Source organism: Physeter macrocephalus, chromosome 7, assembly GCF_002837175.3.
Source record: "Physeter macrocephalus isolate SW-GA chromosome 7, ASM283717v5, whole genome shotgun sequence".
In the NCBI taxonomy this organism is placed as follows: Eukaryota; Metazoa; Chordata; class Mammalia; order Artiodactyla; family Physeteridae; genus Physeter; species Physeter macrocephalus.
Window position 1 is genome coordinate 73,420,376 of NC_041220.1, and position 16,511 is coordinate 73,436,886.

The window sequence follows — 16,511 nt, forward strand, 5'->3', positions numbered from 1 at the left end:
CTTATAAAGAAATGAAATTTCAGTAAAGTTGAATATATAGACAAGCTCTTACATCTTCACTTGGTCCATGGGTCAGGCACTGTATCCAAGGGAACCTGAAGAAAGAATGAGGATTTTACAACCCAGAGTACTTGAGATGCCCTCATATGTTGGTTAGCTTTCACTTGCTGGGGGTGCCCACCAAATAGTGATATGATTCTATTATCTAGTTTAAATTAATGCTCATAAAATAGATACGTGACATGACAGATTCTTGCAAAGAAACCACAGATTTAGGATAATCCAGTAATATAAGCATCCAAGAACAAGAAGAAAATGGCAGAACTTTGGCTTCTACTCTTAGTACATACTCTTCATGGGAAAGAATTGCTTAAAAGAAGCAGTTGCTACAAATTGAGCGTTTAAAAAACAGATTGTGCTAAAATTGTGTTGATGGTTGAATAACTGTGAATGTGGCAAAAGCTATTGAATTGCCACTTTAAGTGGTGAATTGTATGACGTGTGAATTGTATCTCAGTAAAGCTCTTAAGCAACACAGATTGTGTCAGAAAACTTGTGTCATCTGTGAGAACTCTCATGTTGGCTCACTGAGACTGGAAAACAGAATTTTCTGTTAATTTAGCAAATAAAAATGTTCAATAGTTTTGAACCCAGTTGTTAAACATGTTAAAATATATAACCTCTTCTGATTTAATGTGTAGGAACAAGTGATTCTCATTAGAACAGGATGGCACAACATTATTTTAAAACATTTGTGTAATCGATGGATGAGATTAAGCAGTCATTTAGTTATTGCATTAGTGACTGACATGAAAATATGGCATCCAAAGAAAAACTGAATCGGACCTTCAAATCGCTGTGTCAAAAGGTGTTAAACCAAGACTTTAACAAGGTTTAACAACTTAACAAGGTCTTTATAAGGAAGCCCCATTTATTTTGGAAGGTATAAAATCTCAGCTTTTTCTTTTTGAGTAATTCTATTTACATTTCTAAACATGACTATTTCATTTTTGAAAGTAAAAGCACTTTTCAAAAATGAGAAAGTGTCTGTGGAAATGAGAGGTATTGTCTGTCACCTTGTTTACTAACTTCTGAGCTATCTAGAACCACACAAGGGAACCACACTTAGATTTGCATGGAAGGATTCCTACATGGTGATATAACTTGGTGCTCTTATTATGAAAGAGCCTTTAAGTAAAACTTTCTCGTCATTTGCTATAAATTGTAAATTTCTTTGAGAAAAATTTGAATTGTGCCCTTTTGCCCCCATCATTAAAAAGCATAGAAAAACAAGTTATTTTCAGACCTTTGCAAGGTATTTTCCTTTTACAACCTCACCATGCCACACCAAAGTATCTCGAACAAAGTAAGTTAACTACTTCCAACCTGAAATGACTCCTTTATACAGCGTAAAACTCTTTTCTTATATTATATAAGAAGTTAATATGTGTGTGTTTTAAAAAATTTTTAAAAATACTTCAGAAAAGCAGAAGAGCAAGACTTTTATTCTCTTCACTAGCCCGCTTAACCCTTTGATGATTACATAGATTGAACGTGGCAGTTTTGTGAACAAATTTCCAGACCTGCTATATGCATCTATAGACTGGTTATGTGCTTGCTGTTATTTTGAAAATGGTATCATACTCTACACATTATTTTGAAGTTTGCTCTTTTTTTTTCTCAAAATGTACAAAGAACCATTCTTCCATGTCAGAATCTCTAGATTTGCCCGATTCTTTGAATGGCTGCATCATATTGCATAGCTAGATGCCGCTCAAGTTATTTACAGTTTAATCTTTTATGAACTTTATATTCCTTCCCTTTTCCCCCTACTGTTCAACTAGGTTTTGCATTACTGTTTCTTTTCTTTTTTCAGGGTTACCTTGGCTTTCATTGGGATCAGTTTTTTGGTTATAGGAACTACCCTGGTTGGACAGCTGCCAGAAAGCAGGTGAAATGTTTCCTTCCTCCCAGCCATTAATAGGATTGTCCATTTTCTTAGCTGTGTCCACAAAGAGAATATTTGTGTGATTCCTATGTACTGCGTCAAATTTATGGCCTCAGCACGCGTATTAAAATGCTGCTCACTTCATCTTCATAGTCTTTATTTGATTTCCCATGATGCTTACATTTAAATTGACAGAAGTTGCTTTTCAAAAGGGGAAGTGAAGAGAAGGAAGCAAATGGACTGAGGGACTCAAGGAAAGCAAGAGAGTCTTGTAGTATTGTCCAGCTCATGAGGCTGAGACCAAAGAAGCTTCAGCTTATCGTGGGCAGGAATTTTATCATGCTAGTGCTTGGTCAGGATTTATCGTTGGTCAGGGTGGAAGCTATTTTCCATTAGAGTTTTGTCCTAAATACCTCAGCGAGACAGTGAGAATTGAACTGTATGCTGCTGTCAAGGAGCACATTGAAGCTTTTATTGTATTGTTTCTTAGGAGTGCCCAGAGCTGCACAATAAAATGTTTTCTCTTTCCTTTAGCCTCAAAAACCGGCTGAGTGAACTGGTCCACCTGACTTGCTGCAGGATCTGTGTTCGTGCCCTCTCTGGTACCATTCATTATCATAACAAGTGAGTGTTTGCTGGCTTCCTGCCAGCCTTTCTCTAGGTAAATCAGCTTGTGATTGACAGTAGTGGATGGAAGGAAACAGGTGAAATAAGAGTATTTCCAGTGTGTTCACCCCTCCTGCTTAGAGCGTCACAGACATAACAGTGCACAAAAACACTTTTCAAGGTTGTGAAGAACCTAGGGCCAGGACGGGAATAAAGACACAGACGTAGGGAATGGACTTGAGGACACGAGGAGGGGGAAGGGTAAGCTGGGACGAGGTGAGAGAGTGGCATGGACATATATACACTACCGAATGTAAAATAGATAGCTAGTGGGAAGCAGCCGCATAGCACATGGAGATCAGCTCAGTGCTTTGTGACCACCTAGAGGGGTGGGATAGGGAGGGTGGGAGGGAGATGACAGAGGGAGGAGATACGGGGAAGTACGTATAGGTATAGCTGATTCACTTTGTTATACAGCAGAAACTAACACATCACTGTAAAGCAATTATACTCCAATAAAGATGTTTAAAAAACAAACAAAAAAAACCCCTACTTTTCAAAAGCAATCCATTTGCAGAGGGAACATAATAATAAACATGTAATGACCTTAATAAATAGGCATTTATGGTGTGCAGACCAGGCCCGTACTTCTCATAGGTCATCCCTTTGAGAAGGCGCTGTGTTATCCTGTTTTACGGGGTGAAGAAATGGAAGCTCTGGGTTTGGTTGTCTAGGGTCACGTGGCTAGTAAATGGGAGAGTCAGGTTTTAAACTGGATCCATGTAAAAATTTTTAAATGGTGAAGGTGACAGGCCTGCAGAATGGTGGAAAGAGGACTAGACTTGGGAATCCTGAGTCTGGTTTCTAGTCTCAGCTCTGCCACTTCTAAAATCCCACAACTGAGCCTTAAAACAGAACCCAGCATTCTGCTTACCTCACCCCTCATCAGAGAGGAGAAAGGTAGTAAGTGAAGTTATTAGCTACATGGAGGTCATTTTGATTGTTTTTGAATTACTTTTCTGGAAACTAAATTTTATTTTTTTATATTTAATATCATTATTTTAAAAGTTATAGGACAAGCATCTCTTTTTTTAGTGACTGGATCTTTCTAAAAATTTTTAAAATTTTTATACAACTTTTAAAAGTTACTTGCCACTTACAGTCATTATAAAATATGGGCCATATTCCCCGTGTTGTACAGCACATCCTTGAGCCTGTCTTACGCCCAGTAGTTTGCACCTCCCACTCTCCACCCCTGTGATGCCCCTGCCACACACACTTTTAACCACTCGTTTGCTCTCTATATCTGTGTGACTGGATGTCTGTGTGTTTTTTGTAGAAGGGAAACATTTCATCATCTGGCTTTACCATGTGTTACCAACATAAAAGTCCCCTTAAATTTCTAAAATTACAGGATTTGTGATTGGGCTGTGAGTTTTGGGGTGAGGATTAGAAGAAAATGTTTTGGTAAAAGTGTGATTAGAGGAAACATCTTCTACAGAAAAGGAGCTTTAATTACATAGGAGTTCACAACTTATTGTAGAATTGCTTCTAATTTTAAGGAAAACATACTAAAGTTGTAATGCATTTGGTTCCCTTTCTTCTCTGTATGGGTCCAAAGAAAACCACTTTGCTTCATTAGTGTGAAATACCATTTGAACTTTAGGACAGAGGTTGGCGCACTAAACTATGGGCTTGTAGGCGAAATGTGGCCTGCCATCTGACTTTTGTAAATAAAGTTTTATTGGAACACAGCCACGCTCATTCATTTATGTATTATCTGTGGCGGCCTTTGTGCCAAAACAGCAGAGTCCAGGAGTTTTGACAGGGATTGGCTGGCTTGCAAAGCCTAAAGTATTTACTCTCTGGCCTGCGATAAGAAGAGTTTGCCAACCTCTGTTTTAGGGGGATAGGAAGGAGGAAACTACAGTGAATTTACTCTGGATCATCCTGAAGCCACTGAAAGTGATACTTATGAAGATTGAAATAATGTGAAAATACTTACGGTAAAATAAGTAAAACTTACATATCACAAAGTTTATTAAAGTTATGGAATCTTTGTAATTCAGTCTAATGTTTTAAAATTAGTTTTTCATCATAAAAGGACAATATTATCATTACAGAAAAGTGATATAAATATATGTAAAGGGAAAATCATGGGCCCCTCCTCCTATACTCTTACCCCCCTCCCATCATACTGCCTGGAGACAACCTTTTTAAGATGAGCCCGTATACTTTGAAACTTTATTTTTTTAGTGTACTTTTAAAAACAAAATAGCATGAATTTCTATATGCTGTTCTGAAAAATAGTGGCCATTTTTCAAGATTTAGTATTAACCATTGTTTTTAATTGCAGGCAGTACAGACCCCAGAAGGGAGGCATTTGTGTTGCCAACCATACTTCACCGATAGATGTTTTGATCTTGACAACGGATGGGTGCTATGCTATGGTAAGAACAACGCATTGATATTTCAAGTAATTGCATGTGTTGTGGATTGTTCAAACTTTTGTTTTATTTTGGCACAAATTAGAAAGTTAGTTTTATATTAGAAAGTGATGGGGTTATACTATGTAAGTATATAAGTTCTCAATATTAATATATTTACATGAGGAATATATAGTGCAAGAAAAAGAAGGAAAACAGCCATTATATTTAAGGTAGTAAGAAATTAACTTAATGAAATGTAGACATACTTGAGCATGATTGGACTTTATAAAGTTGATTCCATCTTGCTTGTAAAATCCCTGCAATGTTTAATAAGCAATAAAAAAAGTAAAAAAAAAAAAAAGATCCCTGCAATGTTTAATGACACTTTGAGATGTTAAAGTCTTCTCCTTAGAGCTGTACAAATCCCTTACCAGCCAATTAGTTCTGTCTCCCTTCAGGGAGGCATATGCAATTAAAGAAAAAAAACCTGTCCCTTTAATGAAGATCAAGCAAGGAAGGCATATATATATACCACATTGCCTTTCTCAGTTCTTGCCTACAGCTGCAAAAGAAAAGAAAGGAAAAAAAACCCATCAACAAACCACAAAGCCCACAGTAAAAATCAGACACCTCAGAAGACCTTTTTGTGGCATTTCTGGCATGTTTTCAATTCAAAGGGTGTTTTCTGTCACCCTGAAGAACTTCTCAAGATTTCCTCCCCCTCTTTTATGTATATGACAAGTAAAATTTGGAGGATCACTAAATATGTTCTTTCCTGCTGGCGGTAAATATGCCCTAAGCTGGCGTGTGAATAGAATAATGGGAGAGGAATCCTGGGGAATCTTCTTTTCGTATCTCATGGGCTTGGGCTTCAGAGAGAACAGATGGATTTTATTCCACATGTCAGCTCCAGTGACTGATAGTCATGATCTGGTGTGCTTTCCTGGGAAGGCATTTGAAGGGAGCCATTAATTAATTAATTAATTTATTTATTTTGAGGTATAGTTGATATACAGTATTATATAATTTCAGGTGTACAATATAGTGATTCACAATTTTTAAACGTTATACTCCATTTATAGTTATTATAAAATATTGGCTATATTCCCTGTGCTGTACAACGTATCTTTGTAGCTTATTTATTCTCTACATAGTAGTTTGTACCTCTGAGTCCCCTCCTCCTATGACTGATAGTCATGGTCTGGTGTGCTTTCCTGGAAAGGAAGGCATATGAAGGGAGCCATTGTTGATTTAAGTGTCTGCTGCAGATAGGCAGGTAGGGAGTGCTGGCATGTGTGTTGGTAGCTGACAATCTGTGGCTTATACAGTCATTGAGGGGGGGTTTGAAGACCTTTGTAAAAGCTCCCAGCTCACTGCCAGTTATTTAATCTGTCTAAGATACAAGTTCAGATGTATAACTCTTGGGCAACCACATTTTAACACGTTATTAAATTTCTCAAAGTTGTGGAGCTCCTTCTGAATTCAAGGAAGCTTTAACCACCACTCTGGAAAGACTTCACGCGAATTGGTAGTTCTTAACCTTTTTTAGGTTAGCAATCAGTTAATATTTATGTATCCTTTTTTTAGAAAAACAACAACATACATTTGCATCATACAAACAAAATTTTGTGTATAATTTCAAGATGTTTATGGATCCCAGAAAGCCCATCCAGAGACGCCAGAAAGCCCGTCCAGAAACCCTCATGTTAACATTCCTGGATAGACCCCACCCAGTTCTGGGTGTATATGATAATTCCTTGCATTTATGTGGACAAGCACTTTCACATCCACTGTGTTTGACCTTCCCTGTAATCCAAAGGGGTTAGGGCTGAGATGTTGTAGTTGAGAAAGCAGAGGTTCAAGCGTCTTAACCAACTTGCCTAATCATGATTTTGTGTTTCTGATACAATATTCATTCCCTGTCCTGGTCAACGAAGAGTTGAGTATAACTCATTTGTGACTGAGGGCCTCAGAATTTTGTTAGCATTTTCCATGTTTCTTGTTCATATATAACTGCAATTACAGGTGCAGTATACAATTGTATAATTTACAGTATTAGCCAAGGCTTAGAAAAGCATAGAACCTGCGAACTTTCTGATGGGTTGAGTGATAGAAACCAAAAGCCAGTTGGATTTATTTATTTTTTTAGTTTTAATTTTTTAATTGTAGTTGAGTACAATGTTATGTTAGTTTCAGGCGTACAACATAGTGATTCAACACATATACATTATGAATTGATCACCACTATAAATTTAGTAACCATCTGCCACCATATAAAGTTATTGCAACATTACTGACTATATTCTCTATGCTGTACATTACATACCATTACTTATTTATTTTATAATTGAAAGTTTGTACCTCTTAATCCTCTTCAACTATTTTGTCCCACACGCCCCCTCCCCCCCGTCTCCATCCTTTCTAAGCCAACCAGATTTAAATCAGAGGCAGCAGAGGGCAGAAGTGGGAGGAACTGTACAGCTAACCTCCAGAGGTTGTATTTGTCCTCTTTTGGCCAAATATAAACTATACATCAAGATCTCTTCTTAGTGCCTTTTCAGAGTTTTGGTTTTTATTTCTTCCTAAACAAAGCTCTCTACTTTTTTTTAAAATCTAGAAATATTTTCTAACTTAGAGAGAAACTGTAATAAGAAGAATGTTGCATGGAACATCCATATGCCCTTTATCCACATTTACCTGGTGGTAACATTTTGTGCCATTTGCTTTATTATTTACATCCTCATGTGCTGCTTTCTCTCTCTCTGTGTAAAAATGTGTGTAAAATATTTCTATTTTTAATATGTTTACATGTCATATTTATGTGTAATACTAGTATAATATTGGAAATATGAGTCTGTAACAATTCATTCAATTCATCAAGTTCTTTCTTAGTTTTCCGCAACCTATATTTGTATCTCCCTTTTCTTCACAGTGAATACCCTTTTTCCCAACAATATCAACATGTTTACTCATTTTCTCAATCCTATAATACATCTAAAATTGCTTCAGAATTGCTTCACCTGTTTTACTACAAAAAGAAAAATATGTTGTAAAAAGAATTCAGGGTATTTTGCATTTCTTGGTACCCCACCCAAGATGGAGCAGATGTGGTCAAATACTATCTTTGTAAATTTCTTAGATTTTTTTTCCCTCCCCCTTCCTTCAGTGTTCTTTTATTCATTTGAAATACAGTTGGGTTCATTTGTTTAAATTTGCTTTCACTTTGCTAGTTGCATCCTTGTTGATTTATTTTTTAAATTTGTGAGACATTAATATGCTTTGAAATGTCAAAACTAGACAAAAAACTACACTCATAGAAGTCACTCCACCCATGTCCATTCTACCCCATTCCCTCCTATCCTTGTAGGTTTCCAACTACATTGGTTTTGCATGTTTTCTTTTTGTAGAGATAAACAAATACATGTGTATACTTCCCCTTCCATCTAACACAAAAGGTGGCATACTTTATTTGCTCTTTTGCAATTGCTTTTTCACTTAACGATATCTCCTAGAAATCACTCCTTATCAGTCATAGAGATCAACCTTATTCTTTTCTTAGCTGCATACTACTCCATTGTGTGCATGTACCATGGTTTATTCATCTAAGTTCTTATGTTTGGACATTTAGGTATTTTCCAATATGTTGCAATTACAAATAATGCAGTTATAACTTTGTGCATATATATTTCCATTTTGTTGGAGCTATATCTTCAGGGTAAATTCCTAGAACTGGAATTATTGAGTTGAAGGATAAATGTATATGTAGTTTTGATAAATTTGCCAAATTTCCTGCTATGGGTGTTATAATCTCCTCATCCTAAGCAATGTATGAGAGTGCCTGTTTCCCACAGCCTTGGCTCAGAGCACATTGTCAAGCTTTTGAGCCTTTGTTGATTTGATGGGTCAGAAATCATATTTCAGTGTAGTTTTGTTTTTTTTTTAAAAAACATTTATTTATTTATTTGGTAGTGCCGGGTCTTAGTTGCAGCAGGTGGGCTCCTTAGTTGTGGCATGCGAACTCTTGGTTGAGGCATGCATGTGGGATCTAGTTCCCTGACCAGGGATCGAACCCGGGCCCCCTGCATTGGGAGCGTGAAGTCTTAACCACTGCACCACCAGGGAAGTCCTTCAGTGTAGTTTTAATTTGTATTTCCCTTATCTTGAGTGAGTTGAAAGACCTCTACTTTCTAAAGCTAGAGTAAAGCTAGTATAGCAACATAGCTTAAAATTCAAAGTCGCTACTAAAGAATACTTTGTGCTTATATTTGGCCAGTCATGTCCTTTGAACAGACTAAGAACTTCAATCAATAGAAGAAGGCCAATCTTTCCTCTGAGTGGGGAATAGGAACTTACTGGTACTAAAAAGAAAAAAAGGCTTTCTTTGGACAGCAATGCCTTTGCATTTTCCCCTTTTTCTCATGGTTCTTCTAGGTTGGCCAGGTTCATGGTGGATTGATGGGAATTATTCAGAGAGCTATGGTCAAGGCTTGTCCACATGTCTGGTTTGAACGCTCAGAAATGAAGGACCGACACCTGGTTACTAAGAGGTAAGAAGCGTCATTACACAGTACCCATTGGGGTAACATAAAATCTTTCAAGCCTTGGTCTTCCTGCCAGAGAAGGCAGAGCAGTACTAAAGGTTAAAAGTAAAACATATGGAGCTCTATTTTTGGTTGACCTTTTCTGGTGAATCACCTGTCTTAGTTAGATTTAAAAATTTTTGAATTCTGTAGTCATAGTGGGATAGATGATGAGATTAGAAGGCCCATACATTTACATTGCCGTGACTTAGATATCGTCCAGTCACTGAATTTTTAAAGTTGAAAATTACTACCTTGAAGGTAAATAATTGGTAACCGTTGGCTGAATAAATAGATGGTGGATTAAGTGTTTGCTGAATGACCGTTATCACTTAAATCCGTGTAGAGACAGACAGAGCTAATGCTATTTATGGAACAGGAGAAGGAACTTCTGGGGCTTGGGGTACAGTTGCTTACCAGAAACCTTTGTTTGGAAACAGCTTTTTACCTGAGGCCTTTAACTGAAGGCACTCTGATCATTGCTGTAAAGGTGAAGGTGGGCCATGCTTTTAAAAGTAAAATGGAAAGTACCTGTTGAAATCTCTTTAAGGTTAGAAAACTGTTCCCCATCTTGAGATTACTGAGCAGCAGTATATACTCTGGCTGCTGCAATCTCTCTATCTCAGCTTTACCAGCCTTTACACTTTTTTTAGAAAGGGACGAACTTGAGTTTATTTTCTTTACTTGTATCTTATTTCTTTCCTCCTTATTGCTTTACAAGTATATCTGTGTTAGTAGAGAATAAAGAATACCAAAGAGGATTCCCACCTCTCTCTTTTTTATGGTATAATTTTGATCCTTTATTTTTCTTCACAGACTAAGAGAACATATTGCTGATAAGAAAAAATTACCCATATTAATCTTTCCTGAAGGTAAGAAGGGACAGTGCTTATTACCAAGCTATAGTTGATAACAAGTACCAAAAGTATATGAGGAATTGGATTGTTCTAGAATTGGCATTCTTAGTTCAGATCTATGCTGTCCTGTAGGGATGGGACGGCCTCTGAGCTAGTAATTCCCTGCTTTCTTTTGAGATTTGATGGACGTCCTGGTACCTTTTTGACCTTAGAAGTTGTTTTTGGGTAATGAACTTAGAAAGGTATTGTCCATAACTTTTTAAAGTCCTTATTTTAAGATGTGCTGAAATTGTCACCTGTTGTGAGGAAATTGTATCTTTAGAGTAGCCAATAATAAAGTAAAAGTTCGTTATTAAACCTGCTTAGAACTGTCGAATTACTACTACTTAAGCAGGAATTGATTTGTAAAATGATAATAAAATAAAGGTAATTTTTTTTCTTTTTTTAAAAAAAATCTGTACTTTGATATGACTTGAATATTTTAAATTATTTTATATCAAAATGATTCCTTTTAAAAGTGACTGCTTTAAAAAATATTCACCCTCTACTCCCATTTCCTTATAGGAACTTGCATCAACAATACTTCAGTCATGATGTTTAAAAAGGGAAGCTTTGAAATTGGAGGAACCATATATCCAGTTGCAATTAAGGTAAAACGCCCTCACCCCCCCAAAAGAGGGCAGTGACTTGGTAATATTATTTTGATATAATTTCAAACTTAAAATTTGCAAGAATAAGGAATACTTTTGGACTCCTTACTCAGATTGACCAATTATTTACAGTTGCCCCATTCGCTTGATCACTTTTTCTCTCTATTGAGATATGTATATAGATATGTGGGGTGGTACTGTGTGCCATGCCAGTGTCTGAGTACTGAGGACGCCATGATAAGCAAAACAGATACTGTTCCTCCTTTCACCCACCTTCCAGTTACGTGGGGAGACCGATATTTAAGAGTCATGTCAATAACCCTCCTGTATCAGTGCTCTCTGGCTCTAGTCAGGGGAGTTATATGGCCTGGTTTGCTCTTTGGGTTTTTTTTGTTGTTTTTAAAATTTTTAATGGAGTATAGTTTTTTTAATTGTTCTTTTAATTTTTATTGGAGTATAGTTGATTTACAATGTTGTGTTAGTTTCAGGTGAATAGCAAAGTGAATCAGTTATACAAATACACATATCCACTCTTTTTTAGATTCCTTTCCCATATAGGTCATTACAGAGTATTGAGTAGAGTTCCCGGTGCTATACAGTAGGTCCTTATTAGTTATCTCTTTTATATACAGTAGTGCATGTGTGTCAACCCCAATCTTCCAATTTCTCTCTCCCCCTCTTACCCCCTGGTAACCATAAATTTGTTTTCTACATCTGGCTTGCTCTTTGGATCCTTTCTGTCAAGTGAAGTAGCTTCTCCTTTTTGGCGGGTCTGATAGAGATGTTTGGCTTATCATCCATTGACATGGATAAGAGAAACTGCCTCTTAATTCCTAACTGGAATGCATATTCTTTTCTCTTTTCTCAGTATAATCCTCAGTTTGGTGATGCATTTTGGAACAGTAGTAAATACAACATGGTAAGCTACCTGCTTCGAGTGATGACCAGCTGGGCCATTGTCTGTGATGTGTGGTACATGCCCCCCATGACCAGAGAGGTAGGTCATAGATAACAGCTGGTCTTTGGTGCTTTATCTAGTCAGGTAAAGGCAAGAAAACCTTTACCTGAAAACCTGGGTGTCTCCCTTCCTCACATTAGCTACAGTTGGACTTTCTGCTTTCTCAGCATTAGTCATTAAAAAGTATATATACCTAGCTGTCTTCAAAATCAAGCTGGTTTTATTTTCAGAGACTCTTTTCCATAACAGTTTTTACAATTGCCGTTGGTTTCTTGAACCTACAGATATTGTGGAATTTTGTATCTTGAATAAGGCTAATATAGAGCATAATAAACATGTATACACGTGATAAAAATATTAAACAGTACAGCACTGCATTTTCTTAATAGAACAAATGATATTTGCTGTGACTCAGAATAGAGCATATTTGAGCTAAAATATGAATCTTATACTTTAAAACAAATCTAAATGATTGTGAGACATTTGAAAGCATTATTTGAAAACTCTGTCTTAAGGAAGTACTTGTGATTGCTTTTTTCCAGGAAGGAGAAGATGCAGTCCAGTTTGCTAACCGGGTTAAGTCTGCTATTGCCATACAAGGAGGATTGACTGAGCTTCCTTGGTAAGAAATTTTTCAGGAGTACTACCACTTTTTTTTAAATTAAAAAAACTCAATTTTAATAATGTCATTTATTATGCTTGTTAGCTGGAGCCACTGACAGTGGCTTATACAGCATAATTATGGCTTAACTAAGATAGAATTTCATCTCCCATATGTAAACATAGGCAGTCTAGACTGCTATAACAGCTCATTCTGTATTGGTCTACCATCCTCAGTGTGCTTCTACTTTATGGTCCAAGATGGCTGCTCCACCTCTACCCAGTGAGTACAGCAAAATGGCTAGCAGGGAAGAGCTAAAACAAGGACACATTCATGTCTTTAAGAGCACAGGCTGGAAGTTGGACAAGCCACTTCCACTTGTATCCGTTTGAACTGACACCTTGCTGCAAAGGAATCTGGGAAATGTAGTCTTTGTTCTGCATGGCCACGTGTCAAGCTAAATTCTTTCACTGAAGAAGAAAGTGAGAACGGATTTGGAGGAATGGACCCTGGGAGGCAAGGGGCAACTTACAGACTTGTTCATATTTAACTCCAGCTATAACTATATTAAAGAAAACTTAAAAACTTGACAGGAAATAAGCAAAATATTTTAGGTATGGATATCTATGTCTTCAGTTTATAGTTTCTTTGAGCAAGATTGAATGTAGGTGGGAGTATTAGTCTGCTCAGGCTTCCATAACAAGCTACTGTAGACTGGGTGGCTTAAACAACAGAAATTTATTTTGTCACAGTTCTGAAGGCTGGAAGTTCTCTGTTGTGTCTTTTTTAAAAAATTAATTAATTAATTTATTTATTTTTGGCTGTATTGGGTCTTCGTTGCTGCATGTGGGCTTTTCTCTTTAGTTGCAGCGAGCAGGGGCTGCTCTTCGTTGCGGTGGCTTCCCTTGTTGCGGAGCACGGGCTCTAGGCGTGCGGGCTTCAGTAGTTGTGGCACATGGGCTCAGTAGTTGTGGCTCGCGGGCTCTAGAGTGCAGGCTCAGTAGTTGTGGCACATGGGCTTAGTTGCTCTGCGGCATGTGGGATCCTCCTGGACCAGGGCTCAAACCCATGTCCCCTGCATTAGCAGGCAGATTCTTAACCACTGTGCCACCAGGGAAGCCCTGGTGTATCTTCTTATAAGGGTACTATTCCACACAAACATTTAGTCTGTATCAGTGAGGGTTATAATAGGAGATTGATTCTTACACGCACACAGATATAGGATTTGCAGACTGGCACAAAATAGTCCTTACTTCAAGTCCTGTAAGTGTAATAAAGTCCCTGCTGTCTTTTCAGTGTTTTGAACACACTTGACATGAAAAGTTCATCAGAGGCAATTTTGGCAATGTTGTAGGAGCAGGATGTGGCTCACCAAGTCAGGCTGTCAGCCAGGCAACCAAAGCCTTCTGAACCCGCAGAGGAACGCAGGACTATTTAGGGATTAAGCCTCTGGAAGAAGGGCTGGCTAGATTCTTATATACCCTTTAATGCAAGGGTGGGGAATGTCTCTAAAATATTTTATCCATTCACATACCTTGAATACAACTAATTTCACCTAGGAAAGCCTGTCTCTGGCATCTGTCATGCTAATGAACAAACTACTAATTTCTACAGTGAAAACCCATTTCTAAAATTCATTATGCTAATTTACAAAGCTTGGGAGGTTGATGGGAGATCAAGATAGCTGAAACCTTATAGTAGCACCTCTGGAGGGTGGCCTTCTGATTAAATGCCTAGTTGACCACACCGGGAGTATGAGTTCTTGATTTAGGGCAACTCACTTTAGGGCCCTAAAGTCAAGACTAGGGGTAAGACAGGTTAAGACTAATATTTGTATTACACTCTCTAAACTGGAATATGTGAAACTAAATTGCAGACATCCTACCATCATGAAATGACAGGCTTACCAATGTCCTAGTTTACAGATGTCCTAGTGACCCATGTTCATATGTGTAACGGGCTTCCTCTTCCTTGTTCATTGTTTTACTCTTTATCCCCCTTCCTCTCACCTGACATCCCAGGCCCACTCCTGCCCTGAAGCCATTATGAAAAGCTTAGAGCTTTGGATCTATAGCCTCAGATACCAAGGAAAGGAGGAAAGCCTTGCGAAACAAAAATAGCCTAAGGGAGTTAGCTCCAGGACAGACTCCCAGTCAGATTGGCTTGAACGAAATGGCACAAATGATCCTCAGAGTTTTAAAATTTCCTTTTATCAGGCCATCTGCAGTTTTATAATAAAAAGTTACTTTTAATTACCTGGCCTCTTTAAAAAGAAAATAGGCTCACTGCCTTTCCAGATGTTTGTCATTTGGATATGAATTAACATGTCTAGATTTTTTTTTCCCCCCTAGATTAAATGAGAACTTAATTGTGTCATTTTAAAGTGGCTTTTATATATGGCTGCTGCCCTCCTGAAGAACTAAGATCTGCTGTCATTGCAAAGGGGAATTGGGTAAAACTTTAAAGTCCCTAGGGGTGGCAAGTCACAGCTGGGGTGCTCAGAGCAGTGTGAGGTTTACTGAAATGCTTGGGAGGGAGAACTGTGTAAAAATAGTGTCAGGATGCTCAAGCACAAATGTTGCTGGCTGTGAATTTTTATCTGTTTTGGCCTCGACCTCAGGAAAGGAGGAATGGCCTTTCTTCTGTCTCTCCCTCCCTTCCCTAGTTCTTACTATTCAGAATTCACATAAATGCTCTGAATAGTTAGAGGCAGCTCATGTGGATAAAAGAGGCTCTTGTGGACAATTCTGGAGACGTAACGACAACTTATAACGTTATTTCATGGAAATTTCCTACAACTGACCCCCTGGAAGATTTGTGGACCGAAGTCTCTTTTTAAGTTTAGGACCTCCTGGTGGGCCGTGTCTTAGTTTTGACTTTAGAGTCCAGGACATGGCCGTTGTTTCAGGCAGCCGTCTGTTTGTAGGTCAAGTTCTGTCTTCATGACATTGAGTTCACTGGCTAACCTATGATCCATTCATCATCATTAGAGAGCACTTGGTAAACATTCATGCTTAGCTGGGTTAAAATTCAACAGGCAGAGTATAAAATAAGCAAGTTCTTGGTCCACGCTCTCCTAGGAGTTAAAAATCTAAAACATGAGATTAGGAGAGAGAGAGTGGCCCTGACAGTCCAGTCCCCTTCCAGCTCTTCCAGCTTGTTGTTTCTTTGGGTTGTCCAAAGAAGGAAGGGCACACAGAATACTTATAAGCCAGGCAGGTCTGTTTTCTCCACCCTGAAGAGAGTTCAAAGAATCACAGGCTCTGAATTAAGGAATGCTGCTTACATAGGCACTATTATTGGTTTGAATGCAGTTTATGTTTTTGTTGCTTGTTTTATTTTGAGTCTGTTTTGGAATATGGAAGATTATAAATACTTGAAATATACTGGTTTAAATCAAAACATGACTTGTTAGACATGGGATTAGATTTGAATAATGATGAACCCATTTCTCTTTAAGGAATTTACCCACACATACTCAGTATCCTCACCATTTCTTGTGTGTTTATTTAAAATTTTCCATATGGCCTTCTGGTAAGGTATAGGTCGATTTAGATTAAAAATACCTAGTACTTTCCTTTCCTTGGGGAAAAAGATAGGTAAACAATCCTAGTTTTTTTGTTTTTTTTTTTAAAAATTTATTTATTTATTTATTTATGGCTGTGTTGGGTCCTCGTTTCTGTGCGAGGGCTTTCTCTAGTTGTGGCAAGCGGGGGCCCCTCTTCATCGTGGTATGCGGGCCTCTCACTGTCGCAGCCTCTCCCGTTGCGGAGCACAGGCTCCAGACGCTCAGGCTCAGAGGCCATGGCTCATGGGCCCAGCCGCTCCGCGGCATGTGGGATCTTCCCGGACCAGGGCACGAACCCATGTCCCCTGCATCGG

General features: G+C 38.0%; 1 protein-coding gene across 6 annotated transcripts in view; it reads left to right on the forward strand.

The window, feature by feature from the left end:
- The window catches only part of GPAT3 (glycerol-3-phosphate acyltransferase 3), a 57,257-nt gene that overhangs the window by 39,589 nt on the left and 1,157 nt on the right, over nucleotides 1–16,511 (forward strand). For all 6 annotated transcript variants that reach the window (XM_028491999.2, XM_007118319.4, XM_028491998.2 and 3 more), the window contains 8 exons: nucleotides 1,877–1,951; nucleotides 2,483–2,572; nucleotides 4,911–5,004; nucleotides 9,415–9,530; nucleotides 10,380–10,435; nucleotides 10,985–11,070; nucleotides 11,939–12,067; nucleotides 12,571–12,650. In XM_028491999.2, the coding sequence (XP_028347800.1) occupies nucleotides 1,877–1,951; nucleotides 2,483–2,572; nucleotides 4,911–5,004; nucleotides 9,415–9,530; nucleotides 10,380–10,435; nucleotides 10,985–11,070; nucleotides 11,939–12,067; nucleotides 12,571–12,650 (726 nt within the window). The remainder of the gene's footprint in view (nucleotides 1–1,876; nucleotides 1,952–2,482; nucleotides 2,573–4,910; nucleotides 5,005–9,414; nucleotides 9,531–10,379; nucleotides 10,436–10,984; nucleotides 11,071–11,938; nucleotides 12,068–12,570; nucleotides 12,651–16,511) is intronic.